The sequence below is a fragment of the Cetorhinus maximus genome, chromosome 9 (genome assembly GCF_964194155.1).
Source record: "Cetorhinus maximus chromosome 9, sCetMax3.hap1.1, whole genome shotgun sequence".
Classification (NCBI taxonomy): domain Eukaryota; kingdom Metazoa; phylum Chordata; class Chondrichthyes; order Lamniformes; family Cetorhinidae; genus Cetorhinus; species Cetorhinus maximus.
This window is the reverse complement of record NC_135887.1, coordinates 20253694-20267680: the sequence shown is the minus strand read 5'-3', so window position 1 is coordinate 20267680 and position 13987 is coordinate 20253694. Positions and strand designations below refer to the sequence as shown.

Here is a 13987-nt window from a genome sequence, read left to right as displayed (position 1 = left end):
AACCTCTGAACTGCTCTTGTAAAAATGATGTGACTGCTCCAGTTAAGTTTCTGGTCAGTGGTGACCACCCTGTCCTCCCCCAGTTGTTGATGTGGGTGATTCAGTGATTGTAGTGCCACTGAATGTCATGGGGAGGTAGTCAGACTCTCTCTTGCTGGAAATGGTCATTGACTGGCACTTGTGTGTGGCATGTTATTTGCCACTTATCAGCCCAAGCCTGAATGTTTAAGGTTTTGCTGAATGTGGGGAACAGACTGCTTCAGTATCCAAAGGTGAGTGAACTGACCACTGTGCAAATATCAGTGAACATCCTGACTTCTGACTTATGGTGAAGAGAAAGTCATTGCTGAAGCAGCTTGGAGTGATGTCATGGGGCTGAGTTGATTGGCCTCCAATAACTTCCTTTGTGCTAGACATGACTTCAACCAGTGGAGAGTTCCCACCCACAATTTCCATCAACTTTAGGATTTAGGATTTCTTGATGTCACACTTGGTCAGATGCTGCCTTGATGTCAATGACAGTCACCTCAATTCACCTGTGATATTCAGAATTTAATGATTGCAGCAGGGGCCTGTCTACCAGCTAGAAAACTGATGGCAGCTCCGCACCAGAGGGGATTTTACCCCAATCAGGCACTCAATCTAAACAACATTAAGACTTCCGTTGAATTAAACTCATTGCAGGGTGGATGTCCTGCCCCAAGGGCTGCCAGCAGCTGTGCCACTGGAAGCAGTGGTCGCTGCCACTACTGCACATGAGCCTTCACTAACGATTAACAGTAGAATCCTGAAGTGGGGTTGGGTGCCAGCGAAAGAGGAAGAAGGGGGTCGGCAGCAAGGGCAGGGGATGGCTTCCCAGGCCTTCCCAATAATGGATCCTTCAATTGGGCACAGAATGTTTGAGTACGAGGAACCATCCCTCCCTTGCTATGCTGTAAGCAGACCTAATAGGCCTTGCTAGGTGGTTGGGCCATACGGGGAGTCTTCCTCTCAGAGGTGGAAGGAGGCCCTTAAGTGGCTAATTAAGCCCCCAATTGGCCTCTAGGCAGGAAGGCCAGTATCCACCTCCCCACCCCACCTGGAACTTGATTGGGGTGATGTTGGGAAGGTGGTGTGGTCTCCACCTCCCATCTGATCAAACGGCCACCCCTCCTGCCTCTGAACTTCTCTCCAAGGGAGCATTTAATTCTGCCCATTAACTCTCTTCCTCTCTCCACAGATGCTGTCAGACTTGCTGAGCATTTCCAACATTTTGTTTTATTTTATATAAGACAAACTAGCCTTTTCCCAAGCCTCTGTCTTATTTCATTTTTAAATTGGACAATTGAAGAGGAATTACATGATGTCTACTCAGGTGTCTTTTCCTGGAAGTTCTTTCTGACATCAGAAGCTCACTAATAAGTTCTTATTAAAACCAGGGAATAGGTAAAGCCACCAATTGGCGATTAAATGGATGGAATCACAGAAATTGATCCTGAGGTTATTAAGGTGGTTATGTTGAACCTGTACAGAATAATAGTTCGGCCTCAGCTGGGGTATTGCATCCTCTATCAAATCTCTGGGTGCTGCACTTTAGGAAAGATGTGAAGGCACTGGAGGGAGTGCAAGAAAGATTAATGAGAATGGTTCCAGGGATTAGGAATTTCAGTTATGAAGACAGATTGGAGAAGTTGAGACTATTTCCTTGGAGAAGAGAAAACAGAGGAGATTTGATAGAGGTATTCAAAACCATGAGGAGTCTGCACAGAGTAGTTAGGAAGAAACTGTTCCCACTCACAAAAGGATCAAGAACAAGAGGGCACAAATTTAAAGTTATTGACAAATGCAGAAAAGTGACATGAGGAAAATCTTCTCCATGCAGAAATTTGTAGGGGTCTGCTTGGTAGTGTGGTGGAGGCAGATTCAATCAAGGCATCCAAAAAGGAGTCAGACAGTTATTTGTAACGGAAGAATGTGCAGGGCTACGGGAGAAAGAGGGGTAATGGCACTAGATGAATTGCTTATTCGTAGAGGCAGCAAGGACAACGGTCCAAATGGCCTCCCTCTGCGCTGTAACAATTTTGTGATTCAACACTTTTGTTCATGATTGGACCAAGGCTTTAATGTAGTTTGAAGCCAAATGGAGCATTTGGGAGCAGGTTATTGATAGGGGCCGCACTTGATAGTGCATTTCTCTTTGCTGATGCTTAAGAGTGGGCTGATATGGCAGTAATTGGCTAGATTTGATTTGTCCTAATTTTTGTGCACAGGATATACCTGGGCAAGTTACCACTTTGTTGGGTAGATGCCTGTGTCATTGCTGTACTTTGACAGCTTGGCTAGAGGCACAGCTAGTTCTGAGACACAAGTATTCCTCAAATTTATTACAATGATAAAATCACTGTGCTTAAAGGGTATAAAATATACATGACGATATGTGACTTGTAAACCAGATATCACAGGAAGGGAATTTGAGTTGAATTTTTGTTTTTTTTTAAATTTAGAAAAGACGGGATATTAGCCAGCTCCTCAGCAGCTTCATTGGTAAAATACACAATTTCATACCTTAATGCCCATTCTTTTAAGTCTACAATGGTTTCCAAGAAGAAGTACTGCAGGGTGATGATAGGTCGCCTCCATAAAATAATGGACTCCCTCTCTTCCTGATCCCTCAGTTTCCTCTCATTCAGTGTCAAGAGATCTGAAGATATTTAAAAAATGGTATTTTCAGGAACAATGCTATCTATCAAAGAGAGCTTGAAAACAAATGTGCAAGTGGCAACATTGCACCAAAAAACAACCAACCAGTTTGATCAACAACTTCAGAATTGAAATGATTTTTAAACAATCTGGAATATGCAACAAAATTGGCAAAGGGAAATGCAGAAAAGAAATTTACATTTAAGATTTCTTATATGTAGCAAGTCTCAGCATGGGCTTTGTTTGGGTATAGCATGAGGGAGCAGACCCAAAATCTTGGACTATCAGATGGTGTCATCAACACTTTATATTCTATGTGCCTGGGATATGGTAAGATTAAAAGATAATAGTAATGAAATCCAAATCCTGTGCAAAGTTAGCAGAGATCAATTGGCCTTTCTTCCCTTGTCTCTTTCCAAAAACATAAACATCAGTAAAATGACCAGTTTTTTTTTTGGGGGGGGCGGGGGGAACAAAAATGCAAGGGTTCTTTACTCTGATCACTACACTGGAGAAATGCATATGTAGATGCCAGTTTATAATAGGATTGATGGATGTAGAGCCCCATTTCCTAGTCAAAAGCATGCTGGCAATCATTTCTTGTGTGACCCAAGGCACTTTGCAAAGTAACCAAGATCTCCTGGTGCCAATATCCCTGTATGAGTCAGCACTTTCACAAGAGGAAACAAAAATATGACAAAAGCATCACTAGTTAACTTCTACATTAATGCTTCTTACTGGTGCCAATTTGATTAAAAGCAAAGAACTGCGGATGCCAGAAATCCAAAACAAAAGCAAAAACAAAAATACCTGAAAAAACTCAGCAGGTTCTGGCAGCATTGGTGGAGAGGAACACAGTTGACGTTTCGAGTCTGCGTGACTCTTCAACAGAACTAATTAAAAATAGAGAAGGGGTGAAATATAAGCTGGTTTTGGTGGGGGGGGGGGGGGGGGGGGTGAAGAGAGAGAGAGAGAGAGAGAGACAAGAAGAGCTAGGTAGAGGGCCAGTGATAGGTGGAGATAACCAAAAGATGTCACAGACAAAAGGACAAAGAGGTGTTGAACGTGGTGATATTATCTAAAGGAATGTGTTAATTAAGGGTAGAAAGCAGGACAAGCAAGGTACACATAGTCCTAGTGGGGGTGGGGTGGGGGAAGGAATCAAAAAAGGCTAAAAGGTAGAGATAAAACAATGGATGGAAATACATTTAAAAATAATGGAAATAGGTGGGAAAAGAAAAATCTCTATAAATTATTGGAAAAAACAAAAAGGAGGGGGAAAATCGGAAAGGGGGTGGGGATAGAGGAGAGAGTTCATGATCTAAAGTTGTTGAACTCAATATACAGTCTGGAAGGCTGTAAAATGCCTAGTCGGAAGATGAGGTGCTGTTCCTCCAGTTTGCGTTGAGCTTCACTGGAACAATGCAGCAAGCCAAGGACGGACATGTGGGCATGAGAGCAGGGTGGAGTGTTGAAATTGCAAGCGACAGGGAGGTCTGGGTAATGCTTGCAGACAGACCGAAGGTGTTCTGCAAAGCGGTCACCCAGTCTGTGTTTGGTCTCTCCAATGTAGAGGAAACCGCATTGGGAGCAACAAATGCAGTAGACTAAGTTGAGGGAAGTGCAAGTGAAATGCTGCTTCACTTGAAATGAGTGTTTGGGCCCTTGGACGGTGATGAGAGAGGTGTTGAATCTTCTGCGTTTGCATGGGAAGGTGCCGTGGGAGGGGGTTGAGGTGTAGGGGGTGATGGAGGAGTGGACCAGGGTGTCACGGAGGGAACGATCCCTACGGAATGCCGCCAGGGGTGTGAAGGGAAGATGTGTTTGGTAGTGGCATCATGCTGGAGTTGGCGGAAATGGCAGAGGATGATCTTTTGAATGCGGAGGCTGGTGGGGTGATAAGTGAGGACAAGGGGGACCCTATCATGTTTCTGGGAGGGAGGAGGTGGTGTGAGGGTGGATGCGCGGGAGATGGGCCGGACATGGTTGAGGGCCCTGTCAACCACCGTGGGTGGAAAACCTCGGTTAAGGAAGGAGGACATGTATTCCCCCCACTCCCACGGCACCTTCCCATGCAACCGCAGAAGATGCAACACCTGCCCCTTCACTTCCCCTCTCCTCACTGTCCAAGGGCCCAAACGCTCATTTCAAGTGAAGCAGCATTTTGCATGCACTTCCCTCAACTTAGTCTACTGCATTCGTTGCTCCCAATGCGGTTTCCTCTACATTGGAGAGACCAAACACAGACTGGGTGACCGCTTTGCAGAGCACCTTCGGTCTGTCCGCAAGCATTATCCAGACCTCCCTGTCGCTTGCCATTTCAACAATCCACCCTGCTCTCATGCCCCCATGTCCGTCCTTGGCTTGCTGCATTGTTCCAGTGAAGCTCAACGCAAACTGGAGGAACAGCACCTCATCTTCCGACTAGGCACTTTACAGCCTTCCGGACTGTATATTGAGTTCAACAACTTTAGATCATGAACTCTCTCCTCTATCCCCACCCCCTTTCCGATTTTCCCTCTCCTTTTTGTTTTTTCCAATAATTTATATAGATTTTTCTTTTCCCACCTATTTCCATTATTTTTAAATGTATTTCCAAAAATACAAAACCATTGTTTTATCTCTACCTTTTAGCCTTTTTTGATTCCTTCCCCCCACCCCACCCCCACTAGAGCTATCTGTACCTTGCTTGTCCTGCTTTCTACCCTTAATTAGCACATTCCTATAGATAATATCACCACCTTCAACACCTCTTTGTCCTTCTGTCTGTGACATATTTTGGTTATCTCCACCTATCACTGGCCCTCTACCTAGCTCTTCATGTCCCAACCCACCCCCACCCTTAAACCAGCTTATATTTCACCCCTTCTCTATTTTTAATTAGTTCTGTTGAAGAGTCACACGGACTTGAAATGTCAACTGTGCTCCTCTCCACCGATGCTGCCAGACCTGTTGAGTTTTTCCAGGTATTTTTGTTTTTGTTTGCGCCAATTTGATTATTTGTTTGAAGTGAACAAACACTGATATGGAAGTTGACGAGCCCAGAATGTAAGAAGCACTAAAACAGGCATGATCACTGAAGTACCCCAGATTAATATTTGCAACTCTGATGAGAATAAATCCCATTGCACTGTTGTGATCACCAGCTCAGATCAAACACGAGAAAAAAATTTTAATTAAGGAAGTCAAAGTAAATTGTTTGCAGCAGCTTGATTTCTGCAGTGAAAATTACAGAATATTTTTTCAAAATGAATTGCTGTAACTGCAACCTCCAGAGACAATGCCTCACCTGTGGCATTGCCATTCTGCTGTTCTTTCTGCATCCTTGGGCGGTGATGCTGCAATTCATGTGATTTTTCACTTCCAGCCATTTTTTTAAATTCACCACTCCTCTGTGATTCTGTCGAAACAAATGAGAATAAAATTCAGAACAGTGCAATAGGCAGAATTTTTGCCAGTAACTAGGTTTTACCATCAAGGTATGATTGCTATTGGAATTGTATAGGGCTTTGGTAAGACCACACCCACTGTCGTATATGTAGTTTTGGTCTCCAAATCAAAGGAAGAATAATCATAAAAACTGAAAATGCTGGAAAAACTCAGGTCTAACAGCATTTGTGGAGAGATAAACAGAGTTAACGTTGAGTCTGTATGACCCTTCTTCAGAGCCATACAGACTTGAAATATTAACTCTGTTTCTGTCTCCACAGATACTGTTAGACCTGCTGAGTTTTTCCAGCATTTGCTGTTTTTGTTTGTTTTCCAGCATCCACAGTATTTTGCTTTTATCTAAGAATAATCTTACATTGGAGGTAGAATAGGGAACGTTCACTAGATTCGTTCCTAGGGCCAGAGAGTTGTCTTATGATGAGACACTGAGTAAATTGGGCCTATACTCTGAAATATAGAAGAATGAGAGGTGATCTTATTGAAACCTGCACAATTCTGAAGGGGCTTAACGAGATACGCTCGCTGGGAAACAGTGGGGCGGGGGCACAGTCTGAGGATTAGAGTCGATCATTTAAAACAATAACACCGTAGATTTTTAAAAACCACCTTTAGCATAATAAACATCCCAACGCACTTCACAGGAGCATTATGAAACAAATATGACACCCAGCCACGTGCGAAATATTAGGTCAGATGACCAAAAGCTTGGTCAAAGAAGTGGGTTTTAAGGGCTGTCTTAAAGGAAGAAAGTGAGGTAGAGAGAAGAGACCCAGGGAGGGTATTCCAGAGATTAGGGCCTAGGCAACTAAAGGTGCAGCCATCAAAGGTGGTGTGATTAAAATTGGGGATGCTCAAGAGGTCAGAATTAAAGGAGCACAGATATCTCGGAGATTGTAGGGTTGGAGGAGATTAGAAAAATATGGAGGGGACAAGGCCATGAAGGGATTTGGAAACAAGGATGAAAATTTCAAAATCAAGATGTTGCTCGACCAGGAGCCAATGTAGGCCAGAGAGCGTAGGGGTGATAGGTGTGAGTTAAGACACAGGCAGAAGATTTTGGATGACTAAGTTTGTGGAGTGTAGAATGTGGGGGCCATGAGAGCATTGGAATAGTCAAGTCTAGAGGTAACAAAGGCATGAATGAGGGTTTCAGAAGCAGATGAACTGAAACAGGGGGTAAATTTATGGAGGCAGAAATAGGCATTCTTAATAATGACAGAAATATGAGGTCAGAAGCTCATCTCAAGGTCAAATATGACAGCTAGTTGCAAACAACTGGTTTAATCTCAGACTTTAATCTCAGGCTGTTGCCAGGGATAGGGATGAATTCAATTGCTAGGGAATGGAGTTTGGAGCTGGGAGCAAAAACAGTGGCTTCAATGTTCCAAATATTTATTTAGAGGAAATTTCTACTGATCCAGTACTGGATGTCGGACAAGTAGTCTAATGGTTTAGCAACAATGGAGGAATCAGGAGTGGTAAGGTAGAGCTGGGTGTCATCAGCGTACATGTCAAAACTAATGCTGTGTTCTTGGATGATATCACTGAGGAGCAACATGGAGATGAAAAATACAGGGGGGTCAAAGATAGATCTTTGGGGAACACCAAAGGTAATGGTGCATGAGCAAAAAGAGAATCCATTGCAACTGATTCTCTGGTTTCGTTCATAGAGAAGTACTAAGAGGAGAAATTTCCTCACACTGAGGGTTGTGAAACAAGGGATATGGGGAACAGGTAGGCAAGGGGAGTTGTGGCAGGAGATCGGCCATGATTTTACTGAATGACAGAGCAGGCTCGAAGGGCCATTTGGTCTATTCCTGCTCCTATTTCTTATGTTCTCAAAGATGTTACAGCAAAAGATTGAAGAGAGTGTTATGGGGTCGGCAGAGTCCCTTATAATAGCCATATACACTGGTTGCTGGGAAAGGTTGCCACAGATTTTTGATTTCCTCTTCCAATAGATTATTTTGTGCTCATCATCCAGGTGAGGAATGTTATGCTGGGGAATTCAACGCCTTCCAATTTTAGACATCAGTAAAAGCATAATGTATGGGACAGGTTAAAAATACAATAAAGCTCCTTTTAACCTATCACAGCGTGCATCAAGTTTTCAACAAGGAACATCCATTCAACTGTGACCCAATTCAAAATTGCACATTAAATCAAGTATATTTCAGTAACGGAGGGGACTTCAGTTTCTTTACAAGTCGTAGGAATATAGTAACAGGAATAGGCCATTCAAGCCTTCAGTTAATCATGATTGATCTGACCCTTAACTCCATTTACCCACATTTGCTCTATATCCATTAAATACCCATAACTTACAAAAATCTCAGTTTTGAAATTTTTTTATTGACCTGGTCTCAACAGATTTGGAGGGGTTGGAGGGCATGGAAAGAGTTCCAGATTTCCACTACCCTTTATGTGAAGGAGTGCTTCCTCATAGCAACCCCTTGTTCTGGATTTCCCTACTAGCAGAAGTAGCTTCTCACTATCTACATTAAGTTACTTAATCATCTTAAACATTTCAATTAAATTGCCCTTTAATCTTTTATAGTCAAGAACCTGAGCTTTTCAATATGAAAAGATGTGCAAAAGAGTTACTCAAGATTGACAAAGACGGAATACTAACTTGAGCTAAACTGCAGATGTAGAATAAACGGATACAACTTCAAGCTAGATGAGGGTACTTTTAAGAGAGCTAACATGAAATTCTTCACATTGAGTGATCAACATGTAGAATAAGCTTCTAGACAGAGTAATGGAGGCAGAAATGCTGGAATCATCGAAGAAACAATTGGATGCTACAAAGGGATGATGCTCAGACCTCTCTGGATAGATGAATCAAGATTGAATATACTTTCCTCGTCCACTGTCATTTTGAAATCTCGTCAAGCATCATAGATGCACAATAAATGACAAAAATGAAAGCAAATAATTCTGTCGAATTTCAGTGTGCCACAGAATGTCAAGTTACTTTAAAAAGAGTTGCAATTTGCATTGCCGTGGTGAAATTTAGGTGCTTTACAAGCTCAGCCAAGGGGATCCCTGCTGAGCAGGTCTGGTTCCTACCATGTGTCAACATTTTAGAATAGATCACAAGCTGTCTGAGTTTGCATATGGCCAAAAACAATTTTCAGAATTTGACATAGCAGATGGGTTCCACTGACAAAATCTTAAAATACTATTTTCATGTTGAATTCTGAAGCATCTGATCTTCAATAGATTATTAACCTGTTGGTGATATTTGATATTACGGTGTTTTTCTTCTGTTAAGAAACCTAGATGAAGGACCAAAACCTCTAGTACAAGTAACTGAGCAAAGACCAGGAGTCCAAACCCAAGACACCTCCCTATTCTACGTGACTTAGCTGCTCACTGGATAAGCTGAACTGGTGCCAAGCAGGCATTTAAATATAGCCTTAGCCACAATACCCACTTCCCTCAGCTCCTCCAAATTCGCCAAGACCACCTCTTCCACCTCTGTAATATCACCCGACTCCTATCACCCACACCTGCTTCAGCTCATCTGCTACAAAAACCCTCCTCCATGTCTTTGTTAACTCCAGACTCAGCTATTCCAATGCTTTCCCAGCCAGTCTCCCATCTTGCACCCTATATAAACTTGAGCTCATCTGAAGCACTGCTGCCTCATACCAAGTACCATTCACCATATGTTCACTGGTCCAGCAATGCTTCACTTTTAAAATTCTTACCGTCATCTTCAAATCCCTCCATAGAATCTCCCCTCCCTATCACTGTAACCTCTTCCAGCCCTAGAACCCTTTGAAAGCTCAGTATTCCTCCAAATATAGTCTTTTGCACATCCCAGATTTTAAATCACTCCGCCATTGGAGGCCATGCCTTCAGCTATCTTGGCCCAAAGCTCTAGAATTTTCTCCCTGACCCACTCTGGCTCTGTACCTCTCTCTCCACTTTCATGATGCCCCTTAAAACCCACCTCTTTGGCCAAAGTTTTAGTCATCTAACATCTCTATGTGGTGCAATGTCAAGCATTGTCAGATAATATTCCTGTGAAGTGTCCTGGAGTATTTTATTATTTTAAAGGCATTATATAAATGCAAGTTGTTGTTTTTGTTGTTGGAAAGATGAATGAAAATCACCTAGTATGATCAGGTGTCACAATATTTGAGGTTTAAAAGTGTAAATTGTGAGGTAACAGGAAGATCAGGAAAGGTTTTAATGTCCTGGGAAATAACAAGAGTGGGAAATAGTTTCTAGCAGTACTGAACTGAACAAAGTAAGAATGCAAGGACAAAGAGCAAGTAAGATGATGCATTTGCCATTTAGGAAAGTTCAGGGAAGCAATGGCAATAGTAGTACTGGAAAAATACAAACAGAAGGTTGCAAAAAATATGTTGGAAGTTTTCTGCTGAACAGACTTAATTTGGAAATTACAAAGCACACATCAAAAGCACTTCACCCGCAGATTCTCAATTTCAACATTTAAACGGGTTCTCGGATTCAGACATATATATTTGTTATTAACCAGTCTCTCCTCAGTTACTCAAGGCACAGGTTAAATATTAACTAGAAGTGAGTGAGTAGGTTTTTGGAAGCTGATCTGTTGAAAAGCCTTCATTATTAGAAACATACTTAGAAGTCAGAGATAATTAACTGACAAAAGACTAATAGTGTAACTATTATTGTTCATAAACCTCTACACATAATTTCCCTGTAATTTTGAATGGTGCAAATGCAACACGCCCTCAATTCAAATAGCCATATGCATTAAATACATAACAATGTCCCAGGGGGTTCAGAGGAAAAGACAAACACCTTGAAGATTTAGGAAAGTGGCCAAACACATGGCAAAAATAGGTGAGGCTTACAAAAGAGGTGAAATAACAAGGGGGTGAAGATTTGGGAGCATTCCAGAATCTGAGGTCAAAATGATTGAGGGATCTTTGACTAAAGGTAGGCCAGAGTAATAAGGGTTTCAAAGGCCATCAGAATCACAGGAATAGAGGGTTGACTGGCTATGAAGATTGGAGGGAGGAAAGGAGGGATGAGCTCAAAAGAGAATAGTCAACAAGGACATGACTACTGATTTCTATTTGTTGAGGATCAGGGAACAAATAGAGGTTGGCAAGAAATGGGGGCATAGGAGATATTACAGGATAGAGTGTAAACAATGGAGATAAATGAACTAAAATTTATATATGATGGCATTCAGGAAGCTAGTGACAAGATTTTTGGGAATTCAAAGAGACAACAAAGGCATGAATAACTTTCAGTAGTTGTGTGGGTGTAATAAGGGGCTGGTAGTTTTGCAGGGGTGGAAAATAGCTTTATTAATAATGGCTAATAGGTTTGAAGTTCAGCTCTGGGTCAAATAAGACATTAAAATTGCACACACCAAGTCAACTGCAGAACTGCGCTGCCTGAAATCTTTTCCAAATGGAACAATTTCCACCACTAAATGCCAATTTCACTAGAAAATGCAGCAAGTAGTAATTTCTGTAAATAGTAGGAGTCAATTTCAAATCGTCATCTTGCTTCAAACTGTGATGGCAAAGCTCAAGTCTCTTAATGGAATGCCATTTCCCTTAACAGAGGCGGTTTAAACCGCTTGGAACAGTATTTAATTCAGAGAGAACATTCACTAAGACAGTCACAAGCAAAAAGCTAACAAGCAAAAAGCTAACAAGAATAACATAGCCTCATTTACTGCAGCTATGCACATTAAACTTGGGACAGAATGTTTCATCAGACAAAAAGAACCATCAATGCTGTGAAATAGAAAATGCACAGAGGCCAATCAACAGATAGGTTAATGCTTCAAGAGGGACCCTTCACTTGTTTTGATGAAGGGTCATACTGAAAAAGTCTGCCTTTCTCCTTCAGGCTGACCAGTTATGCACTCTATTTCCCATCCCTGGGTTCAGAAGTTAGTCTTGATTCAATGGTAGCACTCGCCACTTAGCCAGGGAGGATGTCATCTATTCAAACCCACTCTCAAGACTTGAGAGCACATAGTCTAGGCTGATACTTCAGTGTGGCAGTGAGGGAGGATTATGCTATCTGACATACATTCTTTCAGATGAAACATTAAACTAAAATGCCATCTTCCCCATCAGGTGGGCAAAAGTGCCATGGCACTGTTCAATGAATTACAGATTGCGGTGTTGGCAAGGAGTGGAGTTCTCTTGGGTGTCCTGACCAATATTTATCCCTCAGCCAACATCAGTAAAACAAGTGGCCTGGTGATTTATCTCTCAGCTGTTTGGAGGACCTTGCTATGTGCAAATTGGCTGCGGTGTTTCCCTATTTTGCAACAGTGACTGCACTTTAAAGTGATTTAATTAGCTAAGAGCAGCTTTAGGTGTTCTCAGGTCAAGACTATATAAAGTGCACAAGTTTTTCTATCAGAAAATTTGCAAAGAAAATTTACAGGTCGTGCTGTTTCAGATTTTAAAAACCACTCAAATAGGAGAAAATTTGGATGATCCCAAGTTGGTGAATCATCAGATGCATGAATGTCTAACAAGACCATGCTCATCCACTAACTCAGCTAATAGCTGTAATCAAAAGTGCTATCTACAGGGACCACCAATTCTTCACCAAAAAGATAATGATTTGGATTCAGGAATTGGAGGATTGGTGTACAAATTTGCTGAGGATAGCAAATTAAGGGATATAACTAACAACGTAGAGGACAGCACCAAAATACAGGAAGATTAATGACAAATGAAATTCAACATAGCGAAGTGTAAAGTGATTAATTTTGGTAGGAGGAATAAGGAGGTCACATATTCCTTGGATGGCAAGAAACTAAATGTGACAGAGGAACAAATAGATCTGGGAATACAAATACATAAATCACAAGTAGCAACACAAGTTAATATGGCTATTAAGAGTAAATAAGATGAGGGTTTCTGCCTGAAAAAATGGTAGAGGCAGAAACCCTCATCTTATTTACAAAAACTCTTCAATACGTACTTGAAACACTAACCAACAGGGCTACGGACCAAGAGCTGGAGGGTGGGATTAGGCTGGATAGCTTTTTTTCCAGTCAGCATGGACATGATAAGCTGAATGGCCTCTTTCTATGGCATAAATCTTTCTATGCTTCTATACACAACAAATGCAAAGAAAGTACTGGGTTTCATTTCTAGAGGAATAGAATACAAATGCATGGAGGGAATGTTATATTAATATAGAAACTTGGGCAGGCCATACTTGGATTATTTTTGTCTCCATAGTATAAAAAAGTTATTGAAGCACTGGAGGAAATCTAGATTTGCAACCATGTTAGTAGAATTGAGAAGATACATCAGGAAAGATTGAGGAGGCTGGGGTTCTTCCCTGTTGAAGAGAGATGACCAAGAACAGTTCTGGTGGAGGTCTTTAAAATTATGGTCAGTTCAATCGGGTGGACATGGAAAACTGTCTCCACTTGTGGGCGAGTCCAAAACAACGGAGTATAAATATACCATAGCCATGAACTGATCAAATAATTTAAGAGGAATTTGGATCGCACTGTGGTTGGAGCAGATATCAACTGACACATTTAAGGGAGTTTTGATGCACATACACTGAGGGAGAAGAGAGTCAAGACCAGGGCAGGATAGGAAGAGGTGATTTGAGTGGGAAGAAGCTCATGTGGTGTATAAATGCCAGCATAGGCTAATTACATAGGATGGTCTGTCTTTCTGTGCTGTAGATGCCATGTAATTATTCAGCTGTACCACAAAGATAATTTATAGACACTTTCATGTTAATGTTGTTTTAGGTCAGATCCCAACACTACTAAATCCAGCTCTCTTGTCCTGGCAGCAGCCTCATAAACGCAATTTGTCATTACACTGTGCTGGGAAAAGGAAACCAAATTTAA

The 13987-nt window shown here is 41.7% G+C and overlaps 1 protein-coding gene across 3 annotated transcripts in view; it reads right to left on the bottom strand.

Annotated features, from left to right (window-relative positions):
* The window catches only part of vmp1 (vacuole membrane protein 1), a 191284-nt gene that overhangs the window by 160736 nt on the left and 16561 nt on the right, over positions 1-13987 (bottom strand). For all 3 annotated transcript variants that reach the window (XM_078548215.1, XM_078548217.1, XM_078548216.1), the window contains exons 2-3: positions 5969-6079; positions 2545-2680 (exon numbers count right to left, since the gene is read on the bottom strand). In XM_078548215.1, coding sequence (XP_078404341.1) covers positions 2545-2680; positions 5969-6050 — 218 coding nt within the window. In that variant the 5' untranslated portion in view covers positions 6051-6079. The remainder of the gene's footprint in view (positions 1-2544; positions 2681-5968; positions 6080-13987) is intronic.